Source organism: Cavia porcellus, unplaced genomic scaffold (genome assembly GCF_034190915.1).
Source record: "Cavia porcellus strain 051 isolate PalLab524CR breed Dunkin Hartley unplaced genomic scaffold, mCavPor4.1 scaffold_7, whole genome shotgun sequence".
NCBI lineage: Eukaryota > Metazoa > Chordata > Mammalia > Rodentia > Caviidae > Cavia > Cavia porcellus.
In genome coordinates, this window is record NW_026947490.1 from 16,159,215 (window position 1) to 16,187,048 (window position 27,834).

General features: G+C 36.7%; 2 protein-coding genes across 17 annotated transcripts in view; one reads left to right on the top strand and one right to left on the bottom strand.

Annotated features, from left to right (window-relative positions):
* Positions 1-5,493, bottom strand: part of LOC100729717 (zinc finger protein 383) — a 47,458-nt gene extending 41,965 nt beyond the window's left edge. For 2 of the 10 annotated variants that reach the window (XM_013149854.3, XM_013149849.3), the window contains exons 1-2: positions 4,673-5,487; positions 3,620-3,683 (exon numbers count right to left, since the gene is read on the bottom strand). The gene's annotated coding sequence lies outside the window, so the exon portion shown is untranslated. Of the gene's footprint in view, positions 1-3,619; positions 3,684-3,886; positions 4,556-4,595 lie in introns of those variants that run through there. The other 8 variants (XM_063252111.1, XM_013149850.3, XM_063252112.1 and 5 more) reach the window with 7 other exon arrangements.
* LOC101788622 (zinc finger protein 585A) overlaps positions 1-27,834 on the top strand; it is a 47,462-nt gene that overhangs the window by 12,349 nt on the left and 7,279 nt on the right. For 2 of the 7 annotated variants that reach the window (XM_023564005.2, XM_013149840.3), the window contains 3 exons: positions 17,071-17,419; positions 17,524-17,653; positions 18,310-18,519. In XM_023564005.2, the coding sequence (XP_023419773.1) occupies positions 18,503-18,519 (17 nt within the window). In that variant the 5' untranslated portion in view covers positions 17,071-17,419; positions 17,524-17,653; positions 18,310-18,502. Of the gene's footprint in view, positions 1-17,066; positions 17,420-17,523; positions 17,654-18,309; positions 18,520-27,834 lie in introns of those variants that run through there. The other 5 variants (XM_063252081.1, XM_005002537.4, XM_013149839.3 and 2 more) reach the window with 4 other exon arrangements.

The following is a 27,834-nucleotide window of genomic DNA, read 5'->3' on the forward strand; positions in this document are numbered from 1 at the left end:
TGGTAGCTGGTCCCAAGGGAAGGAGAGCCCAGATTCATTCTTCATCACCCAAAGAAGTCAAATTCCTGCTTTTGCCAAGGGATTCAGGCCAGACTTTGCCTTCCCTTAGACAAGGGATTGCTCTGAACACAAGACAGCTCCTAAAACCTGACCTGAACAAATCTCTCCCCATGGTCCCTAGGACCAGAAGCCAGGAGTCCTTCTGCTGGGAACATAGAAGACTAAAGACTTTCTCAAAAAAGTTGATTAACTTCCCGTACTATACAAAAATACACGCACACTTCTCATTCTTACCCTCTGGCTGACTTTTACTTCGCTTTTGTATTTTTGCCACATAAAACAGTCAAACTGACAATTTTTATTTTATAGTTTTTGTGTAAGACCTTTTTCAAGGTCTTATATTCTCTTTCCACTGCAATTTTGTCTTCATTTGTTACACTTGAATCTTTTAATCATTTACTTTGGTATAGGATTATTTGGTAAAAGATTATAGAATGAGATTATCAATTATAATTTTATTAGTGCAATATATAAATTAGAAATCCGACTTGATGTTCCCCCTAGAGGGGCTACCTAAGTGTACTTAGCCACATATGAATAATGTATTTCATGAGACTTAAAATGTATCACTGTCACTGAACATGGTGGTGTATGCCTATAATCCCAGCATTCTGTGAGGCTGAGGCAGGAATACTGCAAGTTCAGTCAGTCTGGGCAGCTCAGTGACTCAGCAAGATCTTGTCTCAAAAAGTAAAAAAAGACCTGAGCATGTAGCTTAGTATCAAGGCCCTTGCTTTGGTGCTCAGTAATGTTTTTAAAAGTACCGTTATATATCGTAAGAGAGAAACAAAAAAACCCAACTATGTAAACTTAACTTCAGATATGTTGAAATGAGGGAGTGGGGTAAGTCTTAAAATGGATGATGAAAGAATATATTTTTCCTACTGATTTCAATCTACTGTTATCATGAATGATGAGTATTTGAGTCTACTGATGGTTACAGAGGTGATCCATCAAATTATTCTTTTGCAAGTATCACTATATTTAGTACAATTTTAAAATGTTTTGATTCTTAATAAAAGATTTCTCATTACCCATCTTTTCCATCTACTCTTCCATATGAATTTAGAATGGTTTAAAAATATTCCAGTATGTTTCTTGAGGCCACATAAAAAGAACAAATTAAGGAAGTATATTTCAGAGGTAAAGTGCCCCTTGTATTTTATCTGTCTTATCACAATAATTTTTTTAGTTTTTCTAGAGGGTTATTAATTTTATTCATTCCAAAAAATGCTTTAGGATTTTTATTTTTTTCTTATACATTCATTTTGTATTCCAGAATATATTCATTATACATATTAAAGCATGTTCCCGGCACTTAAGAAGCTAAGGCAGGTGGATTGCCATGAGTTCAGGACCAGCATAGGCTATAGAATGAATTTGAGGCCAGCCTGGACTACATGGTGAGACCCTATTAAAAAAATACTAAAAAAAATCCAAACAAACAAATAAAATGTTGTATACCTTAAACATATATTATACATTATAAATTATATAGATACATATAAATATATGTATGTTGTATACCTTAATAAAATAAAAATTGTATTTGAGCTCCTATTATTTACCATCTTTTGCTTTTATGGGCTTTATGTATGGTATTTTTTCCCTTCCTTTTTAAGATTAATAAATAACATGATAGGTGTAGCTCAGTAGGTGAGGGGTTGCCTAGTATATGCAAGATCTTGGGTTCAATCTCCAGCACCAAACCAAAACAAATACATAGTTAATTTTTCAACATTTATCTTTTCTAATGTATACATTTATAGCTATATATTTTCCTAAGCTTCAACTTTATGAATACTCCACAATTTATTGATATATTTTCCTCATAATTCGGTATAAAATGTTTTAAATTTATATTGTAAGTTCTTTGATTCACCATTTATAAATAAATATATTGCTTAAATCCTAAACATTGGGGTATTTATAATTACTGTGGATAAGATATTACTGATTTCTAACTGTGGTCAGAGAAATCATAGTAGTATTTTAATCCCTTGAAATGTATTCAGAGTCCCTTTATAGATAAGCATATGATCAATTAAGATGTTTCACATGCATTTGAAAACCATGTATGTTTTATAGTTGTAGGTGTGTTGTTTTAGAGACAGTCTCTCACCCAACTACTAACCAAGCCAAACCCTGCTTAGCTTCTGAGATCAGACAAGATCAGGTGCATTCAGGGTGGTATGGCTGAAGACTTGTTTTATAGATATATCCATAAGATCAAGTTTGTCAATCACAGTTGTTCGGATCCTGTATGAGTTTATATTGATTCCCAGCTATTTAGAAAAGTGCTAAGCCGGGGCTGGGGATTTAGCTCAGCGGCATAAGCACCTGCCTTGCAAGCAGGCGGTTGTGAGTTCGATCCCTGGGACCGGTAAAAATGAAAAAGACAAAAAAAAAAAAAAAAGAAAAGTGCTAAGCCTTCTGCACTGTTTATTTCTCTGCCACTTCTTTTACTACTGTCAAATATATCAAACTATTTTATGAAGGCATATACAGTTAAAACACACACACACATTTTTCTTTGTAGGGGTGGCACTGTAGATGGAACTCAGTGACTTACTCATTCTAGGCAAGTGCTCTATCACTCAGCTATGTTCCTGGTTCTTGAAAATTTTTTTTTTTAAGATAGGGTCACCCTGTCAAGGCTAGTATTTGTGATCCTTGTCTCAGTCTCCCAAGTAGCTAGCATTACAGGAATAGGCCATAACCGTTGGCTTAGAACTGTTACATCTTAATTATACATTGACATTTGTATTATGAACCATTCTTTTTATCTCTAGGATAATGTTTTGTCCTAAGTTTACTGGCACATACTGAAGTTGGGAGTGTCAACTGATGCAACCACTTTGGAAAATTGTCAGTACCTATTAAATACTGAATGTAGGTATTTATTTTTAACTGTAACTTCCTATTTTCCAAATTACTTTAAAAAAATAACTGTTTTAGCCGGGGATTTAGCTCAGCAGCATAAGCGCCTGCCTTGCAAGGGCATGGATGTGAGTTCGATCCCCAGTACAAAAACAAAACTGTTTTAGATGTGTGTTTAAAAGAAGAAAAACCGGGCTGGGAACTTAGTTCAGCTGCATAAGTGCCTGCCTGGCAAGTGTAAGGTCATGAATTCGATCTCTGGTACCAAAAAGGAAAAAAAAACAAAAAGAATAACCTTAGTATACAGGGGAAGATGTAGCTATTTCTAAATTAATATGTACATATTATGCAGAAAGAAGTCAGGAAGAATATTAAAAACTTATGTGGTCATCCGACGGTGTTTTCTTCAATGGAAATTTTTTTTTTTGGTCTTTTTTGAAACAGGGTCTCTCTATTGCAGTTCAGGTTGGCCTTGAGCTCTCTTTATAGCCTAGGCTGGTTTCAAACTCACAAGGATTCTCCTGCTTCAGCCTGCTAAGTGCTGGGATTACAGGCGTGAGCCACCAAGCCCAGCCTTAATGGAAAGTTTTAAGAACAAAGTCACTTAATGAATCTGTTTTCAGCAAGACCATCCAGGAAAAGGAAAGCAAAAAAACAAAAAAACAAAACCTCAGTGTACCTTATATTTGGCTTAGTCAGCAGCCCTCCTCTTTCTTTCTCTGGGTACCTCTGCAAGGGCAAAGCTGAGGAAGAAAAAAGGAATCCCATGAGATGCCAGGCCTGTTTTTTTAATGGCCTAAACCTACCAAAGCAGAGTCCACTCTGAACTATTATCTAACACCCATGGAGAGAAAGAGGGATTCAGGGTGGCCTGAAGAGTGAGCATTCCTAATGTCAAAGAAGTGAAGTCTGTGTTGCCCAAGGCCAGAATGTGTTTTGGCCTTACCTGAGACTCTTAGGACAGACAGCTGTGCAATTACAAGGGCAGCCAGAGATACCTCATACCCCATATACCTAATGTCGTCGTCACCATACATCATGAAGATAGTCACATCCACATGCTTATGGACCCCTCACACACAGCAATGCTACAGATAACTGCAATATCACATTCACTACAGAGACACACAGTTACAGTTCATGCCAATTCTAATGAGCACTGCCCATAGTCACACTCAAGATGACACAACTGTCACTAAGACTTAGACACAGTGTCATTAAAGTTACATAACCACACACATCGTCATATTATCACAGGCACTCACTACACCTAACACTACTAACATACAATTACATACACGCACAATCTCAGAATAAGAGTAACAGACACATAATCGCTGATTTTTTTCCCTCTCCTGAACACGTACGATCTCACACAAACTTATGGGATTACAATCACAGTCCAACCACAGAGACAGAATCACATTTACACGCACAGCCTCAGGTTGTTACAACCACACTTCTACAACAAGAATGTGCAATCACGCCTGCACACATAGTCATGGACACAATGACACACCCGCCAAGGGAACATAAAATCACACTTGCACAGAGTTTGCACCCCACAGTCATAAAAGATCACAGTCACACAGAGAAGCCCACATTTCTCAACCGCTCCAAGAGTCCAATCAACTCATAAGTCTGACACTGCGGACCTGTCAAATCCCCGCTTTAAGATCTTGAGGACGCACCTGAGGGGCCTAGCGCAGCGCCAGAGGCCTGCGCTGCTCACCTTGCACTTCACTTCTCACTTTGCTTCCCCGGAGGCCGAGGGTCCCGCAGGCAAACGAAGGGGCTGCCCTGCTCTCGCAGAGCACTTTGGGAAACGTAGTCTATGGTCCGACGGCGTGAGAAAGATGGCGCATCATTCTCCAAATCCTGACAGCTACTCCCCGGTGGAGGAAGACAGCTTTACTCCGCACTCGGAATTGCTTCCCTGAGTCTCCGACATTTAGATGCAGCTTCGGAGTGAAGCTCCCATAGAACGCCAGGACAGACGTACTAAAGACAAGCTTCCTGCATGGTACCTGCCAACCTCAGGAAGTCACGAGAAAGGGTTCGGCCGGCTAAATCGTGTCGCAAAGATATCTGGGAACTGTAGTCTAGAGCCAGAAAATGTGAGGCGCCAGGAATTGTGAGAGTTGGCCTCAAATAACATTCTGCGCTTTGCCTGCTGATGGTGAAGAGAGCATCAGTGTGTTGGACTCTTCTGGTGTTGTAACCCATTCTAGGAATGCTCGGGCTGACAGAATCTCCAGTTTGCCTTCCTCCGTGGATGAATCACAGTATACGCTTAGATCTGCGTTTATATAAAATATACAGAGTACCCGTTGGGCATGGTGGCGCATGTCTGTAATCCCAGCACTTGGGATGCTGAGGCAGGAGGATCACTGTAAGCTGGAGACAGCCTGAGCTACAAATGTGAGTTCAGGGTTAAGGGGATTTAGCTCAGTGATATAAGTTGTCTGCCTGGCAAGCAGGACGTTTTGAGTTCGATCCCCGATACTGAAAGAAAAATCAACCAACCAGCCAGCCAAACAAACAAAAACAAAGTGAGTTCAAGGTTTGCCAGAAATGCATAGTGACACCTTGTGTTAGAAAGACAAAAAAAAAAAAAAAAAAAAAAAGATTAGGTAAATCCACAGACACAGAATGTTACAGTATTTACTAAACCACTGGCAGAGTGGAGGAATTTTGAATGATTGCTAACAGGTATATAGGGTTCCTTTGGGCGATGATGTTTCCACAACTCTGAACATTAAAAATGGCTAGGGCTGGGGATACCGCTCGATGGCACAAGTGCCTGCCTGGCAAGAGGGAGGTCTTGAGTTTGGTCCCAAAATAATAAAATAATAATAATAATCGGCTAATCTGGGGTGGAGCTGTAGCTCTGAGGCAGAACACTCCCCCAGCACAGACGAAGTTCTGGGTTCAGTTCCCCAGCAGTGGAAAAAAAAAAAAAAAAAAAAAAAAAAAAAGCCTGACTAAGATGTACACCTTAAAGAGCTAATTTTATGGTTTGTAAATTCTACTTTACAATTATTGTGACTTTAAAATTATTATCTATTTATGTACTGGGGATTGAACCCTGGGCACTGGCAAACCCTGGGCACTGGCATTGAGCTACATCCCAGCCCTTTTTTTTTTTTTTTTGTCTTTTTCATTTTTATCGGTACCAGGGATTGAACTCACGACTGCCTGCTTGCAAGGCAGGTGCTTATGCCGCTGAGCTAAATCCCCAGCCCCATCCCAACCCTTTTTAATCTTTATTTTGAGACAAGGTCTTCCTAAATTTCCTTGGGCTGGAATTTAGGATCTTCAGGTCTCAGCCTACCAGAATAATGGGCATACAGGAATGTGCCACCATGCCCAGCTAAATGCTCCATTTTTAAGTGAATTTTTTGATGAGGTTAAAAATGTGTATCACCACAAAATTAGGCTATAAACCATTTTTATACATCATTACCACCATCTAATTTTCCCATGACATTATTCAGTCATTTCCCACTTCCCTGTGCCGATATAAGGCATCTACTGACATCTTCCCTCACTGTAGATCTGTCCTCTTCCCATGGAAACACGTCGGTGGACTTTTTTGGTCTGACTCCTCTAAACCATATTTATGATGTTTATGAGAGTCATTGGTGCAGTTTCTGTATCATTTTCTTGCATTACTGTGGAGTATTCCACTTTATGAATATGTCTGAGTTTATCCATTCACATGTTTATGTGTATTTGAATTGTTTTCAGATTGGCTGATTTGAATAAAGCCAATATAAGCATTTATGTACAAGCCTTTGTAAACATATGCTTCCATTTATATTAGGAAATATGTGTTAGTGGAATTGGTGAGCCATATGAAAAAATGCATATTTAATTTTGCAAGCAGCTGCAAGACTGTTTTACAAAGTGGCTGAACCATTTACATTCTCACCGGCAATGTATGAAATTTCCAGTTTCACATTTCCTCAATATTTGTTACTGTTCAGGGTAAGTGTAATTTCTGCATTTCCTGATGACTATGGATTACAGCATATTCTAAATTCATCATTCTTCTAAGACATTTCTGTTAATTTCTTATTTTAAAATTGGTTGTTAGTTTACTGAGTTGTAAATGGTCCTTATATATTCTGAATAATTCTTTTCACAGTTTCTTAATGGTGTTTTTCAAAAAGCAGTTTTTACTTTTAGTGAAGTCCAATTTATTACTTTTTATTTTATATTTCATGCTTGTTATGTTTTTTCTAAGAGATCTTTGCCTAACACAGTGTTATGAAGAATTAGTCCTATGTTATATTATCAAGGTCCTGTAGTTTTCATTTATATTTGGGTGTATCATGCACTTGAACTGAGTTTCTGTGTGCAGTGTGAGTTACCATCAGTGTTATTTTTTTCCATATGGAAATTCAGCTTTCTATCCCCATTGGTTGACAGCTATCACTCTCTTCAGCATTCATAGTAAGCAGGATAATGGTTCTTCCAAAATCCCCATATCCTAATTCCAGGAAGTTGTGAATATATTATTTCACATTGTATGAAGAATTCAGTGAGTAATGGAATTAAAGTTGCTAATTAGCTGAATTTAAAATAGGGAGATTACACTGGACTACCTAGTTGGACCCAACAAGTTAGCATCATAGTGGTATGACGTCAGAAAGTCACAAACCAGCCATAATAGGATACGGAAACGAAAGGGAGCTATGAGTTTCTTGAATTTAAAAAGGGAAGGAAACATATTGTCTAGGGCCTCCAGAAAAGGATATAGCCATCTCAACTCTTGATTTTAAAGCAGGAAAAATTCAGACTTTTCTTTTTGCATTACTGAAGACTGAAGATTGAACCCAAAATGTTCCTACTAGCCCTTCTTTGAGGGTGTACTTTGACACAAAGTCTTGCTATGTCACTAAGGGACTCAGACTGGGCTTGAGTTTATGATTCATCTGCCTCAACCTCCCAGAGTACTGGGATTACAGGCCTGGATACCCACTAGTTTCAGACTACTGACCTAAATGTTATTTTGAGCCACACAGTGGTAATTTGTTACAGAAACCATAGTAAAATAATACAGAAACTGTATTTAAAATGCCATGTATATTTTAAGTGTAATTCTACAATGATCTATATTTCTATCCCTATCAAATGCTACCTAGTATACTTTTTATTGTTGTAATTTACATAGCATAGAATTTACAATTTAAACTGTATAATTCAGTGCATTGTACTATATTAATCCAAGTGTTTTTTAAATTCAAATATGGAAGACTTGAATGGTCTTTTGACTCATGTATGTATCATCTAAATGCAACAAGTGTTCACACTTTGTGTAATTTGTATGTGTGTGCCTGCATGCATGCGTGTGTGTATTTGTCCAAAACTAAAGGTTACAAAAATTCTGACCAACCAAACATAGAAACAGAATGCCTTTGTTTTGACTGGACTAACAGCTCACAGCCTGTAGGTAATTTTCTAAACTGTGGCTAAAACACCATACACTGCTTATTCATAGTAAGTTGTCACTTTAGGATACGAAGTCCTTAATACCCTGCTTCCTTTCTTATCACCATAGTTGATATGGTGGTAACCAGTGCCTGCTTTGTGATGCTTGGCATATTTTTAGAGAGAGCTATACATTATTCTGATTGTTTGCTATTGTATTTGGAGTGTACCTAAAGACTTTTTATATTTTATTAATTTGTCCTTATATAGTCAATGGCTGAAAAATATTGCAATGAGAAGTAAGTGTGTTCTGTGAAATTTTGGTATTAAAAAAAATCAACAGGAATTCTAGTCCCAGACAAGTTTAACTGGCATATTTTCAATGATGTATTTTGTATAATCTGAATAGTTGGAGACATGACATCATCACTCTTTACCTCTAAGTACTTGATTACCTGTCTGCTAAAAATAAGGATATTCTCCAACATAGCTGCAATATCATCACATCTAACAAAAATAAAAACATCTGAATATACTCTGATATGTAATCCATGTTAGTATGTTTCCACTTTTCCTCAAAATTCCTTTCAAGTTTTTCTTTAAAATATTTTAGGGGGAGGGGCAGTGGGCATATTGTATACATGTGCCACTTTCCCACAGTGAATATAATCATTCCCACAGTGAATATGTACTGAAAACATGAACCAGTAAGAATAAAAATTTCAAAACAATTTTTAGTGGCAGGGTGGGGTGAAGGCAATGATGGGGATGTAGAGAACTGGAATTCAGTCACTTGGTTTTCTATCTTAATCTAGAACCATTTTTTCATTGGTTTTTTCACAACCATTTTTTCACAAATTTTAAAGAGTTCATACTAGTTGTCTTACAGAATGTTCCACATACAGTACTGGGATTTTTTGTTTTTGTTGTTCCTTACTCATGGCTATTTACCTTGTTCCTCCGTACTTTAGATTTTCTGGAAGTCAGATCTAATGGCTTATATGAATCCTTTTTTTGTTTTGTTTTGTTTTGTTTTGTTTTTCTGAGACAGGATTTTACTGTGTAGTTCAGGCTGGCCTTGAACTCACCAAGTAGCCCAGACTGGCCTCAAACTTGAAGTGATCCTCCTACCTCAGCCTCCTGAGTGCTGGAATTGCAAGCATGTGCCACCATACCTGGTGCTTGTTTATATCAGAGTTAAATGTTTCTTCATAAAATATTATAAGTCTGATGCTTTATATTTCATATTTTGTGTCCTTATTGAAAATATAACCTAATACCTTTTGGACTTTACCTTAAAGTGAGAAGACTTCTTAAATATGATGTAAAACTAATTAACCAGGTCAATGCTATTAATATCTAATAAAGTAAGCTCACCTTTTCATTTTTTTAGAATATTCTTTGCTATATTTCTTGCATAAACACTCATATGCAAACTTTTAATTACCTTATCCAATATTAGGACAAGTATTCTTGAAATTTTCAATGAATTCCAGTGGATTTATATACCAATTAAGGAAGAATTGGCAATTTTATATATTGGCTCTTTCATAAACATGGGATTCTATCCATCTCTTCATTGAGGTCTTTTATGTTTTTCATTAATGTTTTATGTTTTACCCTAGATATGCTTTGAACTTTTCTTAAGAGCTTTTCTTTAGAATTTGCAGCGTTCTTTTCTCTTTTTTTTTTTTTTTTTTTTGAGACAGGGCTTTTATGTAGTCAGGCTGGGCTTGAACTATGTAGCCCAGGCTGTCCTCAAACTCAGCAATTCTGCTGCCTCAACCTCTCCATAGGATCAGAGCACCACACTGCCCAGTTTAGAACTTACATCTTTTAAAATTAGAAAAATAATCTCTTTTTTCCAAGTGCTGAGGATATGACCGAGTAGTAGAACACTTGCCAAGCATTTGTGAGGCCCTGGGTTCAATTCCTAGCACCCCCAAACAATATTTTAAAAAAATTTTCCTAATATATTAGTGCTGACATCCTATTTTTTCACAACTGATTTTTTTATCTTTCTGTTTTACTGAATCCACTTACCAGTTGTATTCCTTTATCCTTTGAGGCTCTTGGGGTTTGCAAGTTTTGATAGCTCTTCCTTTTCTTGTCTCGGGGACCCAGCTTTTTTTCTTGCTATTCTTCCTTCTTACCATGTATCTTCTTCTTCTTTTTTTTTTTTTTTTTTTTTTTTTGATACCGGGGATCAAACTCATGACCACGTGCTTGCAATGCAAGCACTTATGCCGCTGAGCTAAGTCCCTGGCCCACCATGTACCTTCTAACAAACACTCCCTCCTTGATCTAACGCTAGTCAGGCTCCTCTGACTTGTCTTCTTGAATAAACTTCCGTGTTTGCCCTGCTTACCTTGGGCTTCTGTACCTAGTTCAGTAAGAATCCTTTCAAGCCAATTTAGCAAGAATTTCCCCCTCCCCTGATACCTAAACCAAATTCCTCTCAGTAATTTTCTGTTTACTGACTTACTCACCCTACACATTGGCCATAAATTCTCAGCTGCTCTTGTTCTTGGAGTTGAACTCACTGCCCCCTACTGCATTAGTCTTGATGCTTACTGAAGTAATCATGAATAGTCTTTTTTTGCTGTTTCATTTGTCCAGTGCAAGTTTTCTTTGATGCGTTCATCTTTCAGATGACCTCATGGTCTGAAATGCCCACTGCTGCTCCAGCAAAGTCATCTGCATCCTGGAAAAGAAGAATGATGAAAGGACAGGCTAGGAGAAGCTGAGTATAGTGGTATATATCTGTAGTGCCAGCACTGTGGGAGGCTGAGGGAGGAGGCATACAAATTCAAGCCCAGTCTGGCCAATTAGTGACTTAGTAATACCTGTCTCTGAATGAATGAATGAATGAATGAATGAATGAATGAATGAATGAATGAATGAGATGGAAATGTATATCAGCACAAAGGCCCTGGATTCAATCACCAGTGTCACCAAAATAAAAAGTAGGAAAGAAAGAAAAAAACGATAGGAGAGGACAGAATTGTCAGTCACATGTGTGATTCAGCACTCTTCAAGTAGGCGTCTCAAAAAACAACACAGAAACTGCCACACAGTAGTTTTGTTTTTATTTCAGTATCAGATACACACCCATCTGTAACAGAGTCAGGCTAGTCTTTCAGCTAGGTATAATGCTGCTCTAATTAAAATTGGAGTTTCGCTATTAAGGATGAAAAGATGCTATATTAGTTAGCAAATAGCCATCTTTGCCACAGGTAGTGGGAGTGAAATTAAGATCAATATAAGGGTTGTTGTAATTCTGAAATCATTGATACTTGATGTAGCAAAGAAAATAGAAAAAAGACCTATCCAAGCGTGGCAGCACACACCTGTAAGCCACGCATGCTGAGAGGCTGAGGCAGGAAGATCACAAGAAGTTTGAGCATAGCCTTGGCAATTCAGCAGTTTTGCAAGACCCTGTCTCAAAAGTAAAAAAGGGTTTGGGATGCAGACTAGTCATGTGTTAATACCTAGTACCAAAAAAACATTTAAAGAACTATGGAAAAGCTAGACAAGATTTTTTGAATGTTGGAGAGATGGTTGAATATTTTTTACCTTTTTCCTAGGTTTTTTATTTTCAGCCTTACTGTATTGTGATGATTTCAAAACCACTCACCATATCTAACTTCATCATCTTTGTGAAAATTATTTTTGGCTTTATAACACTTACTACTTACTGAGCATTTATTTTTTCCAGGGACTTTACTCACCTTTTCTGTTTATTATAGAAACTTTCAAACATGAATAAAAGAGAATAATATATTGAATTTGACTGTACCTATAATGTCAGCTTCCACATTCACATATCATCCCAAGATTATTCTTAAGCCTATAGCTTAGGTATTACATTCCTTTTTTTGTTTTGTAATTTTAAATTTTTTCATCGGTACCAGGGATCGAACTCATGACCGCCAGCTTGCAAGAAAGCACTTAAGCCACTGAGCTAAATCCTCAGCCCCTTGGTATTACGTTCCTTTTACAGATGAGGCAATGGGGCCTGAAGATTAAAGGGAATCCTTCCAAGGACACAGACCTCACAGTTAGCAGAACTAAGACTTGAAACCAGGTCTCTGTGCAAGAGTTTTTTTTTTTTTTTTAATCCGTACCGGGGATCGAATTTATGACTGCCTGCGCAAGGCAGGTGCTTATGCCGCTGAGCTAAATCCCCAGCCCCTCTACAGTTGTTTTGTTCTCCCACTAGGTACATCACTTTGCATGTTATTTGGTCACGCTATCTGCTTTCTTCGGGCTATCAATGGCTAAATTCTTGGTTGAATCTGCTTGCTTCCCATTCTTAGCTAGCATCATCACATTCCAAGACAATGATATTTTACAGGGTTTCTACTCTAGGCAAAATTTATTTCCTCACCACGCACTCAGATTACTTAAGCCTTTTCAACTTTCCCACATTTCCCACTTTGGATTGCCATACTCTTGTTACTATCAGATAATATCTAGCATTTTTTTATTATAATGTTTTTGTTTCACTAGTCACAGGAGGTACCCTTTGCCCCCTATCCCTTGAAGGGTATACCCTAATATTCTCATATCCACAAATTCAGCTTCCATAAATATCAGGTATATAACCATATGGGTACTATAAGATCCATTAAAAATGATTATGATACTTAACTAGTTTCCCTATTTTTAACTACATATTTTCCAACACTCCCATTCCAATTCCTTTTTTCCTAACCATTTATTATTCAGTAGTATTTTATTGAACACTTGTATGGCAAGCACTGTGATACAAACAGATTGAATAATAATAATTTATTTTTGATTTTTGTAGGTACCAGGAATCAAACTCAGAACCTCACACTTGCCAGGCAGATGCTTCATCACTGAGCTACATCCCCAGCTAGTTTTATTTTATTTATTTATTTATTTATTTTTGTCTTTTAATGGTACCGGGGATCGAACTCACGACTGCCTGCTTGCAAGGCAGGCGCTTGTGCTGATGAGCTAAATCCCCAGCCCCTTAGTTTTATATTTTTAAAAAATGTTTGTCATTTCTGTACCTGTATACTTGTATACCTGTAACCCCCCAATCAGAAGGCTAAGGCTGGAGGACTGCCACAAGTTCAAAGCCAGCCTGGGCCACATACTGAGTTCAAGGCCAGCCTGAGATGCATAGTGAGACCCTGTCTCAAAACAAATCTTTGTAAATGTGTCCATTTTTCCTTGAAGTTCCTTCAAATTGTACCTTATATATTCTTGGTCCACATAAATTGATTGTTGAAACTTCTTGGTTGATAACTTTGTTACTGTTTAACATCCATCTCTATCCCTATAAGTGTTTTTGGTCTCAATGGACATTTTGATGGATATTGACATTGCTATTCTGATTATTTTTTTGGTAGTACTGGACACTGAACCAAGGGCTTTTCACTGAGCTACATCTCCAGGCTGCCTCTCTTTCCCCCTCTCTTTTTCTTTTATTCTATTAGTATCTATATTATTTTTATTTCCTCTTCTCATCTCCACAGAATCTACTTCCCTATTTCCTATAATGTCTCTTTTATTTTACTCTTTAAATTATTTATATTTTGGGTTAAAAAGTCATGTGATGTTTAACCTGTGTCTCCTTTATTTCATTGAGCATTATGGTCTTTAGTGCATCCATTTTCCAACAAATGACCCAAATTTATCTTTCTTTAGATAGTTGTACTCCATGTGTATATGTATCATGTTTTCTTTATCCATTTATCTGTTGATAGACAGATATACAGACCACTTCCAACACTGATCTATTATGAGTTGTTGCTATAAATATGGGTGTGCATATATCACTGTAATATTACATCTTTAACTCTATTGGGAAGATATCTAGAGGAAGTATAACTGGGTCAAATGAAATTCTCATGTTTAGTTTTTCGAGGCATCTCTATACTGGATGTACTAGTTTACATTCCCACCGTCAATAAAACAGATTAGGGACAGAGCAAGCACAACACCCGGGTTCAATTCTTAATATTGGAAAAGATCCTGTTTTGTTAGTTTTTGCTATATATATTTCAGAACTAATGTATATTGTTAAACATTAGAAGTATTGTATGCTTCTGGTAGCTCATCCTCTAAAATATGAGAAGTCCCTTTTAATATTCTTTTGCCTGGAAATCTGTATTTGTACAACACTACCTTTGCACCTGTTGTCTTCTTGATAAATGTTTTTATATTCCCTTTGAAGTTTTTACTGTGAAAATTTCACACAAATATTAAAAAAGAGACCACTATAATAAATTCTGTGTTCACCCTGCTTCAACATGCATCGATAATATTTTCTTATTTCTCAGTAGAGTATTTTTAATTTTTATTTCATGTGTGCTACATAATTATATTCATCGTGGGAAGTTGCTACACATAGGAAGTCGCTACACATGGTTGGTACACTTTTTTTTCTTGGTACCCGGGATCGAACTCACCACCTCGCACAGGCCAAGCAGGCACTTTCACTACTGAGCTAAATCCCCGGCCCGGCCCATGTCTTTTTATTAGCACGTTTTTAGTTTATAATGTTTACATTCCTTGCATGGAGTTGGTACATGTACATAACACATTTTAATTCATTTTTCATCCTCTTTCTTTCCCCTCTCCCTTCCCTCCATCTTTTAATCCCCTTCCCCTTTGAGAAAGGTCTGTCACCCTACTTCCTATAATCTAGCTTTCATTTTGCTCTTTATTTATAATTTGGGTTTCTTATATAAGAGAAACCATGCACTATTTAAACTTGTGTGCCTCATAACACATCTTAATTACTTTTTTCCCCCTCCCTTTTCCCTGCATCTCTGTGAAGTTTTTAAAACTTACCAAAAGCTGGATATGGTGGCACACACCTGCAATCCCAGCACTCAGGAGGCTGAGGCAGGAGGCCTTGAGTTCAAGGCCAACCTGGGCTACATAGAGAGTTCAACGTCAGCCTACACTATAATGTGAGATCCTGTCTCAAAACAAAACAGTTAGTTCATGCATAAATGTTTTCATGTGAATATTAAAAGATACATGGTCTCATTTTAACATAATTACCATTTAACATAATAACACATTTAGCAGTAATACTTAAGTATCTGGTATAATGTATGTTCACTAATGGATTTCCACAGATATTTCCTTAAACCAGAATTTGGAGGAAGAAAGAGAGCCTGGGATACACAAAGAGTCCAACTCTCTATCTGCCTCTTGCTACTACAGGGAGGCAATGAAAGAGATCAGACCAGGCTTTTACACATGCTGAGCTAACCCTGTACCACTGAACTACAACCTGAGTCTGAGAGAGGTAGATAATTAATCTGAAGACACCCAGCAGGCAAACATGAAAGCCAAGGTCCAAGTCTCTGAAAAAGCTGCCTTCTCATTGGATGCTGCGGTGCATACCTGTAATCCCAGCACTCAGGTATGCAGAGGACAGGGATGACAAGTCTGAGCTCAGTCTGAGGAATTTAAAGATTTAGTGAGACTCTGACTCAAAACATTAAAAACAAAATCTGGGGAGGTAGCTCAGTGGTAGTGTACCCCAGGTTTCATCATGAAAAACAGACAAACACCAACCAAAACCCAAGAGGGCCCCAACACCACAACAAAAACTCATAAACACAAAACCCCACATTCCCCACCTGCTGGAACTCTACTTGAAATAACTCCCGCCATTGTCAGGTAGCACTCCTAGCATAAACGGTGTCTAAACTGGGTGCTGAAATATTTTGAGGATCACAAGACAACAGGACTGTATGTTTACAACCCAGCATCCCCCAGGTAAACTCATAAAGGCAATAAAGCAGGTGTAGGAAAGTTAAGGGAAGGGGTGGGAGGGTTCGCCCTTCAGAAGTTTCATATAAAGGCCAAGAGAAGGGTCAGAGACCAGGCTTAAGCTTTCATTAACATAAGAAGGTCACTGTTAATTACACTTATAAGTAAATAAAAATAGCAAATTTTCTTAAGTCTTATTCTCACGTGGTTATATTAAACATCTTTATTGCTGCCTACTGTGTTTCTTGAGGTAGTTACGGTGGCAGCTAATGGAAACTAACGGAGAATCAAGCCTCCATTCCCTCCCCCCAGTCCTTCTGGAGGGGACACCTCGACTTCTTCCTCTCTCCGGGTGGTGTCTCAGGAGAAGACCCGACCATGAGTGCTACTCCAACTTCCACTGTGGGGATTTCTTCCATTAAAGATTATACGCCTGTAATCCCAGCACTCGGGAGGCTGAGGCAAGGGAATTGCTGTGAGTTTGTGGCCATTCTGGGCTACAAAGTGAGTTTAAGGTCAGCCTAAACTGCATGGCAAGACTCTGTCTCAAAGAAAAAAAAGATTATACGGAGCTGGGCGTGATGTCGCACCGACAGGAGCCAAACAGGTTTCGCCGCTGAATGTGATGTCTATGTTGCTAGAGGTTTCCACCCGGAACAGATCAGTCCTGGCCTCTCCTCACCCTGCAAGGTTTCTCCATAAAGTGGGTCGCGCCAGCCTAATGTCACCCTTCATTTCTCGGTGGTTTCTCCCACGACCCTTCACGGTTCTTAGATCCATATGCCCTGTGATTTTTTTTCCAGCACATAATTCTCTGCAGTGAGCAGTATTCAGGTCGGCAACAATCTTTCCTAAGTATAACTTAAATATAACATGAAACTCCAGAACCCGTGTTCAGTACTGTATCTTCCTTTTCCTGGAAGCCAGGGTGCTGCGTTTCTATGTGACAATCCCAACTCACGCTCTGAAACTGCTGGGGACCAGTTTTACGCTGCACGGAACTGATAAGTTTTCATCATGGCATCACACGAACAGAAGCACTACAGAGCGCAGTGATGTTCTTTTCCCGACAGCGCCTCCTTGTGGAAACTGCGTATATTGTACCAACAAAGAGCTGCGTCAAAGTAATCCAGAGCATGCGCAGTACCAACAGTCCCGCCAAAGGCAAGGTTTTTAAGAAATCGGACCGGAAGTGGAAGTGGTCCTAGAGGGCATTTTCGTCGCCGCTAAAAGTATTTCCATATTTTAATGGCGAGAAGGCGCTGAGAGGATATTGGTTAGTTGCGATTAAAGATTTGTGGAGTTAGTAATGTGGGCGGGTGTAGTTAGTGATAGGGCTTTGGGTTCAGTGATTTTAACGGGTTGTGTTGTCCGTTGAAGGTTGTCACTGAGGAGGATTGGTCCTGGCAGGGATGGAGCCCTCTGAGATGAGTTATTAGCATTTTGGGAGAAATGAGAGTTTGTGATCACTGACTGAGGACCTGACGTGTCAGCCCTGGGGATCAGTGGGGTATGTGCTTTTTAACCTGAGTTGAGAGTTCACTTCATTGATTTTCAGCCTTTAATATAAAGTTTAACAACTTTGGTGTGTAGCATTTTATTGTTTGAGTCAAAGTGGGTTTTTAAGTTTCTTTTTGACCCATAAGTTACTTAGAAGTACATTCTCAGTTTCAAATATTGTTTCGCTAATGCTCGATCAAAAAAAAAAGTGACATAGCCTGTGTCATGGGCATTTTTCATAAATGTCACGTTACATAAAAACAGTATTTAGTTATATTGTTGTATACATTAAGCATCTGTTTTACATGTATATCTCACAATTCCTTACAAGTTATTTTAATGAGGGGGAGAAAAACTCATGCTGGAAAGGTGGTTTGTTTATTTGTCCTGTCAGTTTCTGCTCTGTATATTAAAAACTGTATTATTAGGAATATATGTGTATTTTTGGTAATGAATAAAGAGTCAAAGGATATTATAGCAAATCTACAAATATTTTTAAAAAGTATTTTCTCAAATGCTTTCCAGCTCTGTGTATTGTTACTTTTTTAAAGTGTTTTTGCAATTTGGACAGAAAAGTATATTTAATGCATAATTTGAACTTATATTGGGAAAGTGTTTTAAGTGATAAATGTTGAATGATTGACTGTATGGGCTTGCTCTTTCCAGGTTTACTGGTATCTCTGTGGAGTCACAGATATTTTTCCAGACTCCAGGTTACCTCCTCCCAACAGTTCTGCTTCAATTCACAGTAGAACATTAAACTTTAGGCTTCAGAGAGAAACAGAGTTGAGACGAAGTGTGATGATGCCAATTAATTGGACATTACTCCAGAAACCCACATGGCTAGCTCCAGAGAATCATGGCAGCTCATGTGAGGTAAGGAAGTGGCACCCCATGGGTGGGAATTTATCCTGGGAGCAGATTTCCCTGATTTGCCACCAGAGCCTTGGGGCAGAATCTCAGGAAGCAAATCTTGATTATCGTGTGAAGAATTAGCAGCACATGGGTAATGTGTCTGTAGTGAATCATTAGGGAAGGCTGTTGTTTACTATATTTGGTCAGTTTGATCACTATTGATCTTATGGCTGTGATAAAATTTCTAATTAGAAATTACTTTTGTGTGGGATTTTGAAGGTGGTTTTTTGTATTTCATATCAAACTGCCTCTCGACGAAAGTTTTCTCTTTTCTGCTTTTCAGATGTTAATTCTTCATGTTTTTCTCTATTTTCTATTTTCTATTTTCTTTGCTGCTGTGCTTTCTGCAAAACTTTTGTCTTCTATTGAATATCTATTGAGCTTCTCATTACAACTATTAGAAAACTAAAAAGCAACACATGTGTAAAGTATTATGGTGAAAGAAGTTCAGGGAAAGATGAGTCTGGTTCATCTACATCTCTGCCCTACATACTCATGTCTTCCAGTATAGATGACCAATTTTATTAGTTTTCTTTGATTGCCTAATTCTGTATGTAAGTAAAACAATTTATATAAGTAAAAACAATTATGATTTTTTTCTGGTAATTTTGCAAAAGGGAGTGTATTAGATACACTCTTGTATGTTTGGTAAAACATAGTGTGTTATGACTATTACAGTAGACATTCTTATATAGAAGAAGTAGTGGCATTTCATTTCAGAATTGAGTCAAATGTAGTGAGAGTCTCAGCTAAATGTCAGTGTATGTCTACTTCTGTTGCTATTGGACCATTTATGGTTGGATAGCTTAATAATTTTTGCCTAGAAGTTAGGAAATACACAATGAGGCTAAAGCTAAGATAAAAAGGTAGCATTCACTTGTATTGACCAGAATATGGAGACATGTCTTGGCATTTGTAGTTCTGATCTTTGCACTAGGACATGATCACAAAGTAGTGTTTGTTATGTCTGGTAGGACTCATTTGATGTTAATGTTCTATGAGAATACCTTACAAGCCAACTCCTCAGAACACTAAAGCCTAATTGTAACAGGCTAACAATAAAGTGTCAGGGGCTTTTCTCCTCATTTAAAAAGAAAGGAATGTAAAGAAATTGACTCAGAAATAAAGACCAAAAGAAAGCTGTACTTTTAGGAAAAGATCAAAAGCTGTACTTTTAGGAATTTAAAATGAAGACTAGTGAATGAAGCTAGAGAAGGATAGTGCATACTTACTAAAAGAATAACACCTGAAGAATTATAAAAATCACCAACATTTATTTAATAATGTATCTTTGAAATATAGGAAGTACAGAGTATGCTTTGGAGGCTGAGGCAGGAGGATGGCCATGAGTTTGAGGCCAGCCTGGGTTACATGTGAGTTTAAGGCCAATCTAAACTACTGAACTATATGGTGAGACCCTGTTTCAAAAAAAAGAGAGGAACAGAAATCACTAAAGGTACCATTGGCCATTTTATTAACTACTCTGAGTGGTTTATTGATAGAAATAAAAAATATAATTTTTTACTAAAATATTGATCCTATTCTTTAACCACATGTTAGATTAAAATTAAAAAGTTTCATCAAATGCTTTTTTCTGGATACATTGATATGATCATGTGGTTTTTATCTTTCAGTTTGTGAATAGACTTAATGCCGCTTGAAAATAATTAAAGCAGATTTACTTATGTATATTTTACCAGTTAAAAAATACTTCAGTAAATACCACATTGCATTTCAAAGTTTATGTGGTAAAGCTAAACTGTAGATAGTGGGAATGGGAATACAGATTTAAATGCCTTTTTAAGGACACCTGAAAGTTTGAAGAAAAAAACATATGAGTTATTTTAATTGTTAAAAAATAAACAACTCAATAAATGTAAATAACAATAAGGACACAAAATAAAAGCAAAGTTGCATAGTGGACAAAGATGATAAATTGATAAAGATATTTGAAAAAAACACAAATTGCTTCTGTGTAGTGACGATCAAAACGAAGTGATGACAGCTGGGTGTGTGGTATACGCTGGGAAATTGAAGCAGGTAGTTTGCAAGTTTAGTGACTTAGTTCTTGTCTCAGAATACAACAGTTTAAAAAGTACAGCGTTATTTATTGAAGAGGCATTTTCCCCTGTGAGTGTGTGTATGTGTGTGTTATGCCCTTGTCAAAAATGTAGTGTTGAGATTTATTTCTATGCTATTCTGTTTCATTAGTCTGTGTATCTGTTTTTGTGCCAATAGTATACTCTTCCAATTGTATTATAATTTTAATCAGGAAGTATGCTGTATCTAACTTTTTTTATTATTCAGAATTGATGAGGGATCTTTTATGGTTCCTTATGAATTCTAGAATTGGTTTTTCCATTTCTATGAAGGCTGCCTTTAACATTTCAGTAGGTATAGTAATGAACCTATAATATATAGCTTTAGGTAGTATAGACATTTTAATAATATTAATTCTTATGACCCATGAGCATAGAATTTCTTCCCATTTGTAACTGCCCTCTTCAATTTCTTAATCATTGTTTTATAGTTTGCAGTGCAAAAGTCTTTTAGCTGCTTGGTTAAATTTATCCCTAAGTTTTTTAATGCTATGATAAGTGGATTTTCTTGATTTCTCTTTTAGGTTATATCTCATTTATTAAAAATACCATGGATTTTTGTAGATTGAATGTTTTGCAACTTTATGGAATTCATTTATTAGATCTAATAGTTTTTAGTGGAATCTTTTGGTTTTTCTATATATAGGATCATGTCGTGTGCAGATAGAAATAATTTTACTTCTTCCTCTCCTGTTGGGGTACTATTTGTTTTACTTGTCTAGTTGTTCTTGATAGTACTTTCAATACTATGTTGAATAGAGTGGTGACAGTGGGCATCCTTGTCTCTAGATCTTAGAAGAAAAGCTTTAATTTCTCCCAATTTTATATAGTGTAAGCTATAGGTTTTTTTATGAATGGCCTTTATTATGTTGAACTGCTTTCCTTCTTTACCTAAACTGTTGAGTTGGTTTTTTTCTAATTAAGAAAGGATGTCAAATTTTATCAAAGGCTTTCTTCTGTGTCAATTGATACATATGACCCTGTGGTTTTTATCTTACAGTCTGTAAATGTCATGGAATATTATACAAGCCCTGCATACCAGAGATAAGTCCCACTTGATCACTCTGTATAACCTTTTTGATGTATTGAGTTTGATTTGCTAATATTTTATTGATTTTTTTGAATCAGTGTTCCTTAGAGATACATATTGTTTTCTTGTGGTATCTTGTCTGGCTTAAGTATCAATACAATGCTGGCTTCATAAAATGCATTTGGAAATATTTCCTCCACACTATTTTTTGGTAAGAATTTAGCAAGTATTGGTATAGTTCTCTGAAAGTTTGTTAGAATTTATTTATAAAACCATCTAGTGTTGGGCTTTTCTTTGAGGGGAAACTTATTACTACTATAATTTTTTTGTATTGACCTATTCAGACTTTATATTTCTGATTCAGCTGTGTCAGGTTGTATTTTCCTAGGACTTTATCAGTTTTTTACTAGGTTATCAAATTAGTTGGTGTATCATGTTCATGATAGTTTCTTATGAGTTTTTAGCTTTTTGAGGTATGTGTTATAAAATCTAATCTATATCAGAAACTAAAAAAGCCATCCCTTTTTTTCTTAGTGTAACTAAGATTTTGTTGATTGTTTGGAATTTTTTAAAGATACTAATAATTAGTTTTACTGGTGTTTTCCCCCTTTGGTTTTCCTGTTCTCTCTTTGGTTTAATTTTTGTTTTAACCTTTAGAGTGTCTTTCTTTCTGCTAATTTTGGTATTAATTAGCTCTTTTTTACATTATCTTGTTTATTTGATTTTTTTTCTTGAAACAAGATATTTCTGTGTAGCCCAGAGTGGCCTTGAACTAGTGATCTTCCTGCCTTATCCTCTAATGTGCTGGGATTATAGTCCTGCCCTAACCCTGGCCACCCAACTTTCTAGTTTCTTAAGGTATAATGTTAACTGTTTATTTAGAATTTTTTTCTTTTTTACTTTAGCCACTTTTATCTATAAAGTTCCTTCTTAGTATTGCTTTTGCTACATCCCATGGGTTTTGGTGTATGATCTTTCTGTTGTTATTTATCTCAAAGTTTTAATTTTTCTTTTGGTTTTTTCTTTGACTCATTGGTTCAATGAATACCTTCATTCAGAAAGGTAATTTAAAATTTACATGTATTTGTGGTTTTTCAAAAATTCCTCTTGTTAAGTAACATCATGTTCAGAAATAGTACTTGATATCAGAAGATTTCATTTTTTAAAAATTTGTTAAGGCTTGTATTATGGCCTTATGATCATTCTGGAGAATGTTCCTTGTGTACTTGAGAAGAATGTATATTATGCTGCTGTTATGTAGAAAGTTCTATATACCTTTTGGGGCTGTATTTTCTAAATTCTAGTATTTTCATATTAGCTTTCTATCTGGTATCTATCCATTGTTGAAACTAGAAAGTTAAAGTCATCTCTGACTATTATTTTATTGTACTTATTTTCCCCAACATATCCACCAATATTTGCTTTGTATATTTTGGTGATCTGATGCTTGATACTTATATAATTGTTGTGTCCTCTTGGTGACTTGAGTCCTCTTTCATTAAATTATGACCTGCTTTTTCTTTTGTGACAGTTTTTAACTTGAAGTCTACTTTATCTGATTTATTTAAAGCTATCTCATGCAGTTTTTATTACCATCTTCGTGGAAAAACTTCTGTCCCTTCATGTTAGCTTATGCATGCCCGTAAGACTAAAGTTAGTCTCTTACAGGCAACATTTGGTTGCATCTTCCTTTAAAAAAAAAAAAAAAGAGAATAAAATAAGACAAAACAGAACAAAGCACATTAGAACATAACACTGCAAGCAACACAGGACTTCAAAACAAAACAACAGGAAATCAACTGTGACTACCATGTTTCTTGTTTTTTTTTTCCTAATAGTTGTCCATAGGGTCACACACAATAAAATAAAACAAAACAGAATAGTATAAAACCAATCAAAACAAAAGAATGAAAGTCTTCAAAATAAGACAACAGGAAATCAACAATAGCTACCATAATGTCTCTTGTTTTCTTCAAAATAGCTGTCCAATACCTTTTTGTTTTGTTTTGATACTGGCCCTTGTTATGGTGCCCAAGCTAGTGTCAAACTCACGTGCTAAAGCAGTCTGCCTCAGACTTCCAGTTAGCTGAGGCTATAGGCTTGTGCCACTGTAAATAGCTCTGTTTTTTTATTTCATTTAGCCACTCTGTCTTTTGATTGGAACTTAGTTCATTTACACTTAAAAATCTTATTGATATATAAGGACTTCTGTGGTTTTTAAAATTATTATTTTCTGGCTGTTTGATAGATTTTTTGCTCCTTTATGCCTTGTTTATTGTTTATCTTTCTGATTTTGTGATTTTCTGGAGTGTTGAGTTTTGATTACTTGCTGGGTTGTGTATCTGCTGTAACACTTTCCTTTATGGTTAACATTAAGCTTAAATAAAACATTTACAGTAGACTATTTTATACTGAGAACTATTTTAATCACATGAAAACTGTAGAATTTTATCTTCCCCCAAGTTTTTATATTTTTGTTGTCATGATTTACAATTTTTTCAATAGTGGAAATTGAACTGCTTAGTTCAATTTGCACTGAGCTATGTTCCTACACGTTTTTATTTTTCATTTTGAGACAGGTTGTTGCTAAATTGCTAAGCTGCCCAGGGCTCAAAACTGTGATCTTCCTTCCTCAGCCTTCCAGAGTGCTGGAATTACAGCCATTTCCACCATAACTAGTTACCGAGGTCCTTAAGATTATTTTAAATTCTTTTCCAGGCATTTTATATTTCCATTTATTTAGGGTCAGTTGTATCACTCTCTTAGTTTTTTTTTTTAATTTTATTTAAGGAGAAAAAAAAACAGAAAAAGGGTACAAGTTATACAGAATTTCAGAAAAAATAAACAGTAGGAAATCACTAGTTAATAGATTACATATTGTCATCTTAGAAATAGTTGTTCAAGTTACAAAATTAAAGCATATAAAGTGGACATTTAAACAGTGAGACTGCAGTTCTGTTCAGTGATCCAACAAAACTCAGTAATATGGTTATCTGATACACTTAAATATACATGCAGTTATATCCTTTAAAGCACTTTCTTTTCCTTTCTTTTGTACAATGACAATTATACATTTTGGGTTTTATGACTCCCATAGTTCTTATTACTTTTTTTTGAAGAGAATAAAACCAAATGTGACATAACAGAACAGAGTCAGTCAAATCAAAAGGATGGTCATAATACATAATGTAAAAACAAAATACAAGGTGATCAACAATGGTTACCATACTGCCTCTTGCTATCTTAAAAAGAATTGCCTGTATCGTCAATTATAATAAAATTGAACAAAACAGTAAAGAACAAAACCAATAAAACCAAAACATTGGAGACATTACGGACTTCAAAAGAAGATAATAGTCAACCAGAATGGGCGTCATAATGAATCTTATTGTCTTCACAGTTGTGGCCTATACTTTTGAACTTGGTACTATCAAGCAAAACAGAATCGAGGAAAATCAGTCAAAACAAGATGGTGAGAGCAATACAGGTTTCAAATCAAGTTAATAGGAAATCAAAGTGGGTTACTATAATATATCCTGCTATTTTTTATTTATTTTTCCCTTAATTAAAAAGATAAAAAGAAAAAGTGAACAATAAAAAAAGGAGATTGAGATAAAAGAGTGCACAACACCAAAACATCGCAGGTCAAAACATAACCATTTAAGCAAAATAGTGTTTCACCACAAGATAACCCCAACATAAAAGTAGTTAACCATAATGTCTCTTTCCTTGAAATCTTTGAGTATAACTTCGTATACTGCAGCATCAAACATATCAAGACAGTGTAAAACCATTCAAGAGAATGACATTATTACAGGGTATTTAGAATCAACTAACAGAAAATGAATAATGGTTTCTGTATAATCTCCTTGTCTATAAAAGTTTTTGTTTATATTATCACATATAATAAAATCCAATAAGATACAACATGGTAAGACCGATGGAGACAGAAGAACAAAAGCTTGATGGGTCTTCAAAACAAGATGATATTAAATCAGCACTAGTTATTGTGATATCTTGTTTTGTCCAAAATAGCTGTTCCTACCATCCAACCTTCTCTGCCTCATTTCTGTTGAGCTCATTTTCTGTCATTAGTTGTCAGTTTGTCCTCTTCATTTTGCTTTCTGCTCCATTCATTGTGGCCTCTCTACCACTGTTTCTGGAATCTTGGTATTTTTCATTTTTAGAATATCCTGCAGTAATCTCTGTAGAGTTGAATTGGTGGTTGCAAATTCCCCTAGTTCCTCTTTATCCTGGAAGCACCTTGTTTTTCCATCAATTTCTAGGGACAGTTGTGCAGGATATATCAATCTTGGCTGGAGGTTATTATCTTTAAAAGCTTGAATTATTTCCCCCCATGCTGTTTGTAATTTGATGGTTTGTGCCGAGAAGTCTGCTGTAATTCTGATGGGTGTTCCCTTGTAAGTGATCTGTTTCTTGTCTCTGATGGCTTTTAATATTATGTTCTTATATTGGATTTCTGGAATTTTGATTATTATACGACTGGGTGTAGTTCTGTTTGGGTTGTAGGTGTCTGGGGTCCTATATGCCTCATACATCTGAGTATCTTTACCTTTTGCTAAATTAGGGAAATTCTCCTGGATTATTTCTCTGAATAGCGTTTGTAGTTCATTTGTTTGTGTCCCTACTTCTTCTTTTATGTTCTTAATTCTTAAGTCATAGATCCTCTTACCATCTTCTAGCCTTTGTATTATTGCTGTTTGTTTCCTTATTATTTTTAAGAAGTTTTTCATTTCATGCTCCCACATTACAAATCTGTCCTCCAGTTCAGATAATCTATCCTTAGTTTCTTTCAAGCTGTTATGCCAGCTTTCAATAGAGTTTTTAGTTTCCTGGTAATCTCTTTGAACCTGCTTCACGTATTCTATGTTTTCTCTATTTTTTCCATCAAACAATTCTCCCCTTTTTTTCTGTTCTTCCATTCCACCATCTGTTTTTTCTTGGGCGGTGCTTAGCATTTCTCTTAACTATTCTACTAATATCTTGCTTTACTTCGTTAAATACTTCACTTTTGAACTCATCTATGAGGCTCTGGAGATACGGCTTTATGTGTATTGGTGCTGTGTCCAATATTGCATGTTTTCTGTCCTCATTCTCCTTTGCATTTACCTTTCCTAGATCAGTGTTCTCAGGATTAGGGACTGAGGACCCTTTCTTGTTGCTCCCTCTTTCCATACTTTTTGTTCCTTCCATATAAGCATATATAGAAGGCCCAGTTTCTTTCTTTGTGGGTTACAGTTTGTTTGAATCTGCTGGCTAGGTGTTCCCGCCCACTGCGGTGTACTAGGGAGACACAAACCTGAGCAGCCTCTGCTGGGCCCGCCCCTCCAGGTCAACCTACTGAATGCTTCCTAGGGTGCACCACCAGGTGCTGGGACCTGGTTTGGGCTAGCCTACTGGGTCTTAGTCCACGGCGTCACCCAGGCCAAGCACTCCCCACCAATCCTGCATGAGAGGGGAATGTATGACTAAAGTCACTGCAGCATTCTGTTCCGGCTAGTCTGCCTGGTTCCAGAATGTCCTCTGTTGGATCCTCCTAGTCTATGGAAGGGTTCCCATTCCTCTCACTCACCGCAGGTCAATGCAGGGCTCCCCACCAGTCCCGCTCTCAACTCAGTTCGCTGATTCCCACTCTCAGAGCTTTTGCGTGTCTCTCTCCTTGCTGTGCTGATTCAGACGCAGCAGCAGCAGGAGGAGATTCAAATCACGGGTTCCAGAGGCACGGGTTCCAGCTTCCACACTGAGATTTTATCTGTTCTGGTTATAACACCGGGATTGCATTTCCAGTTGGTTTCTGTCAGCTTAGTTTGTTCCTGGGTTGGCAGGGTGTATTTCCCTTGCTTAGGACTCCTCACACCGCACCATTCCTGGATTCTAAGCTGGATATCTCAGAGAGCCTCCATAGCTGCTGTTATCTATCCACCATGTTCTCCCGGAAGCTCCATTCTCTTAGTTTTTAAATGTCTCTTGTGTCCCTGTGTTGATGTTTGCATATCTGATGGGAAAATTACTTCTTCCAGGAAATGGGTGTATTGTGCTCACATGTAATCCCAGGATTTGGGATGCTGAGTTAGGAGGATCACTGTAAGTTTAAGGCCAGTCTAAACTACATAGTAAGATCTTATC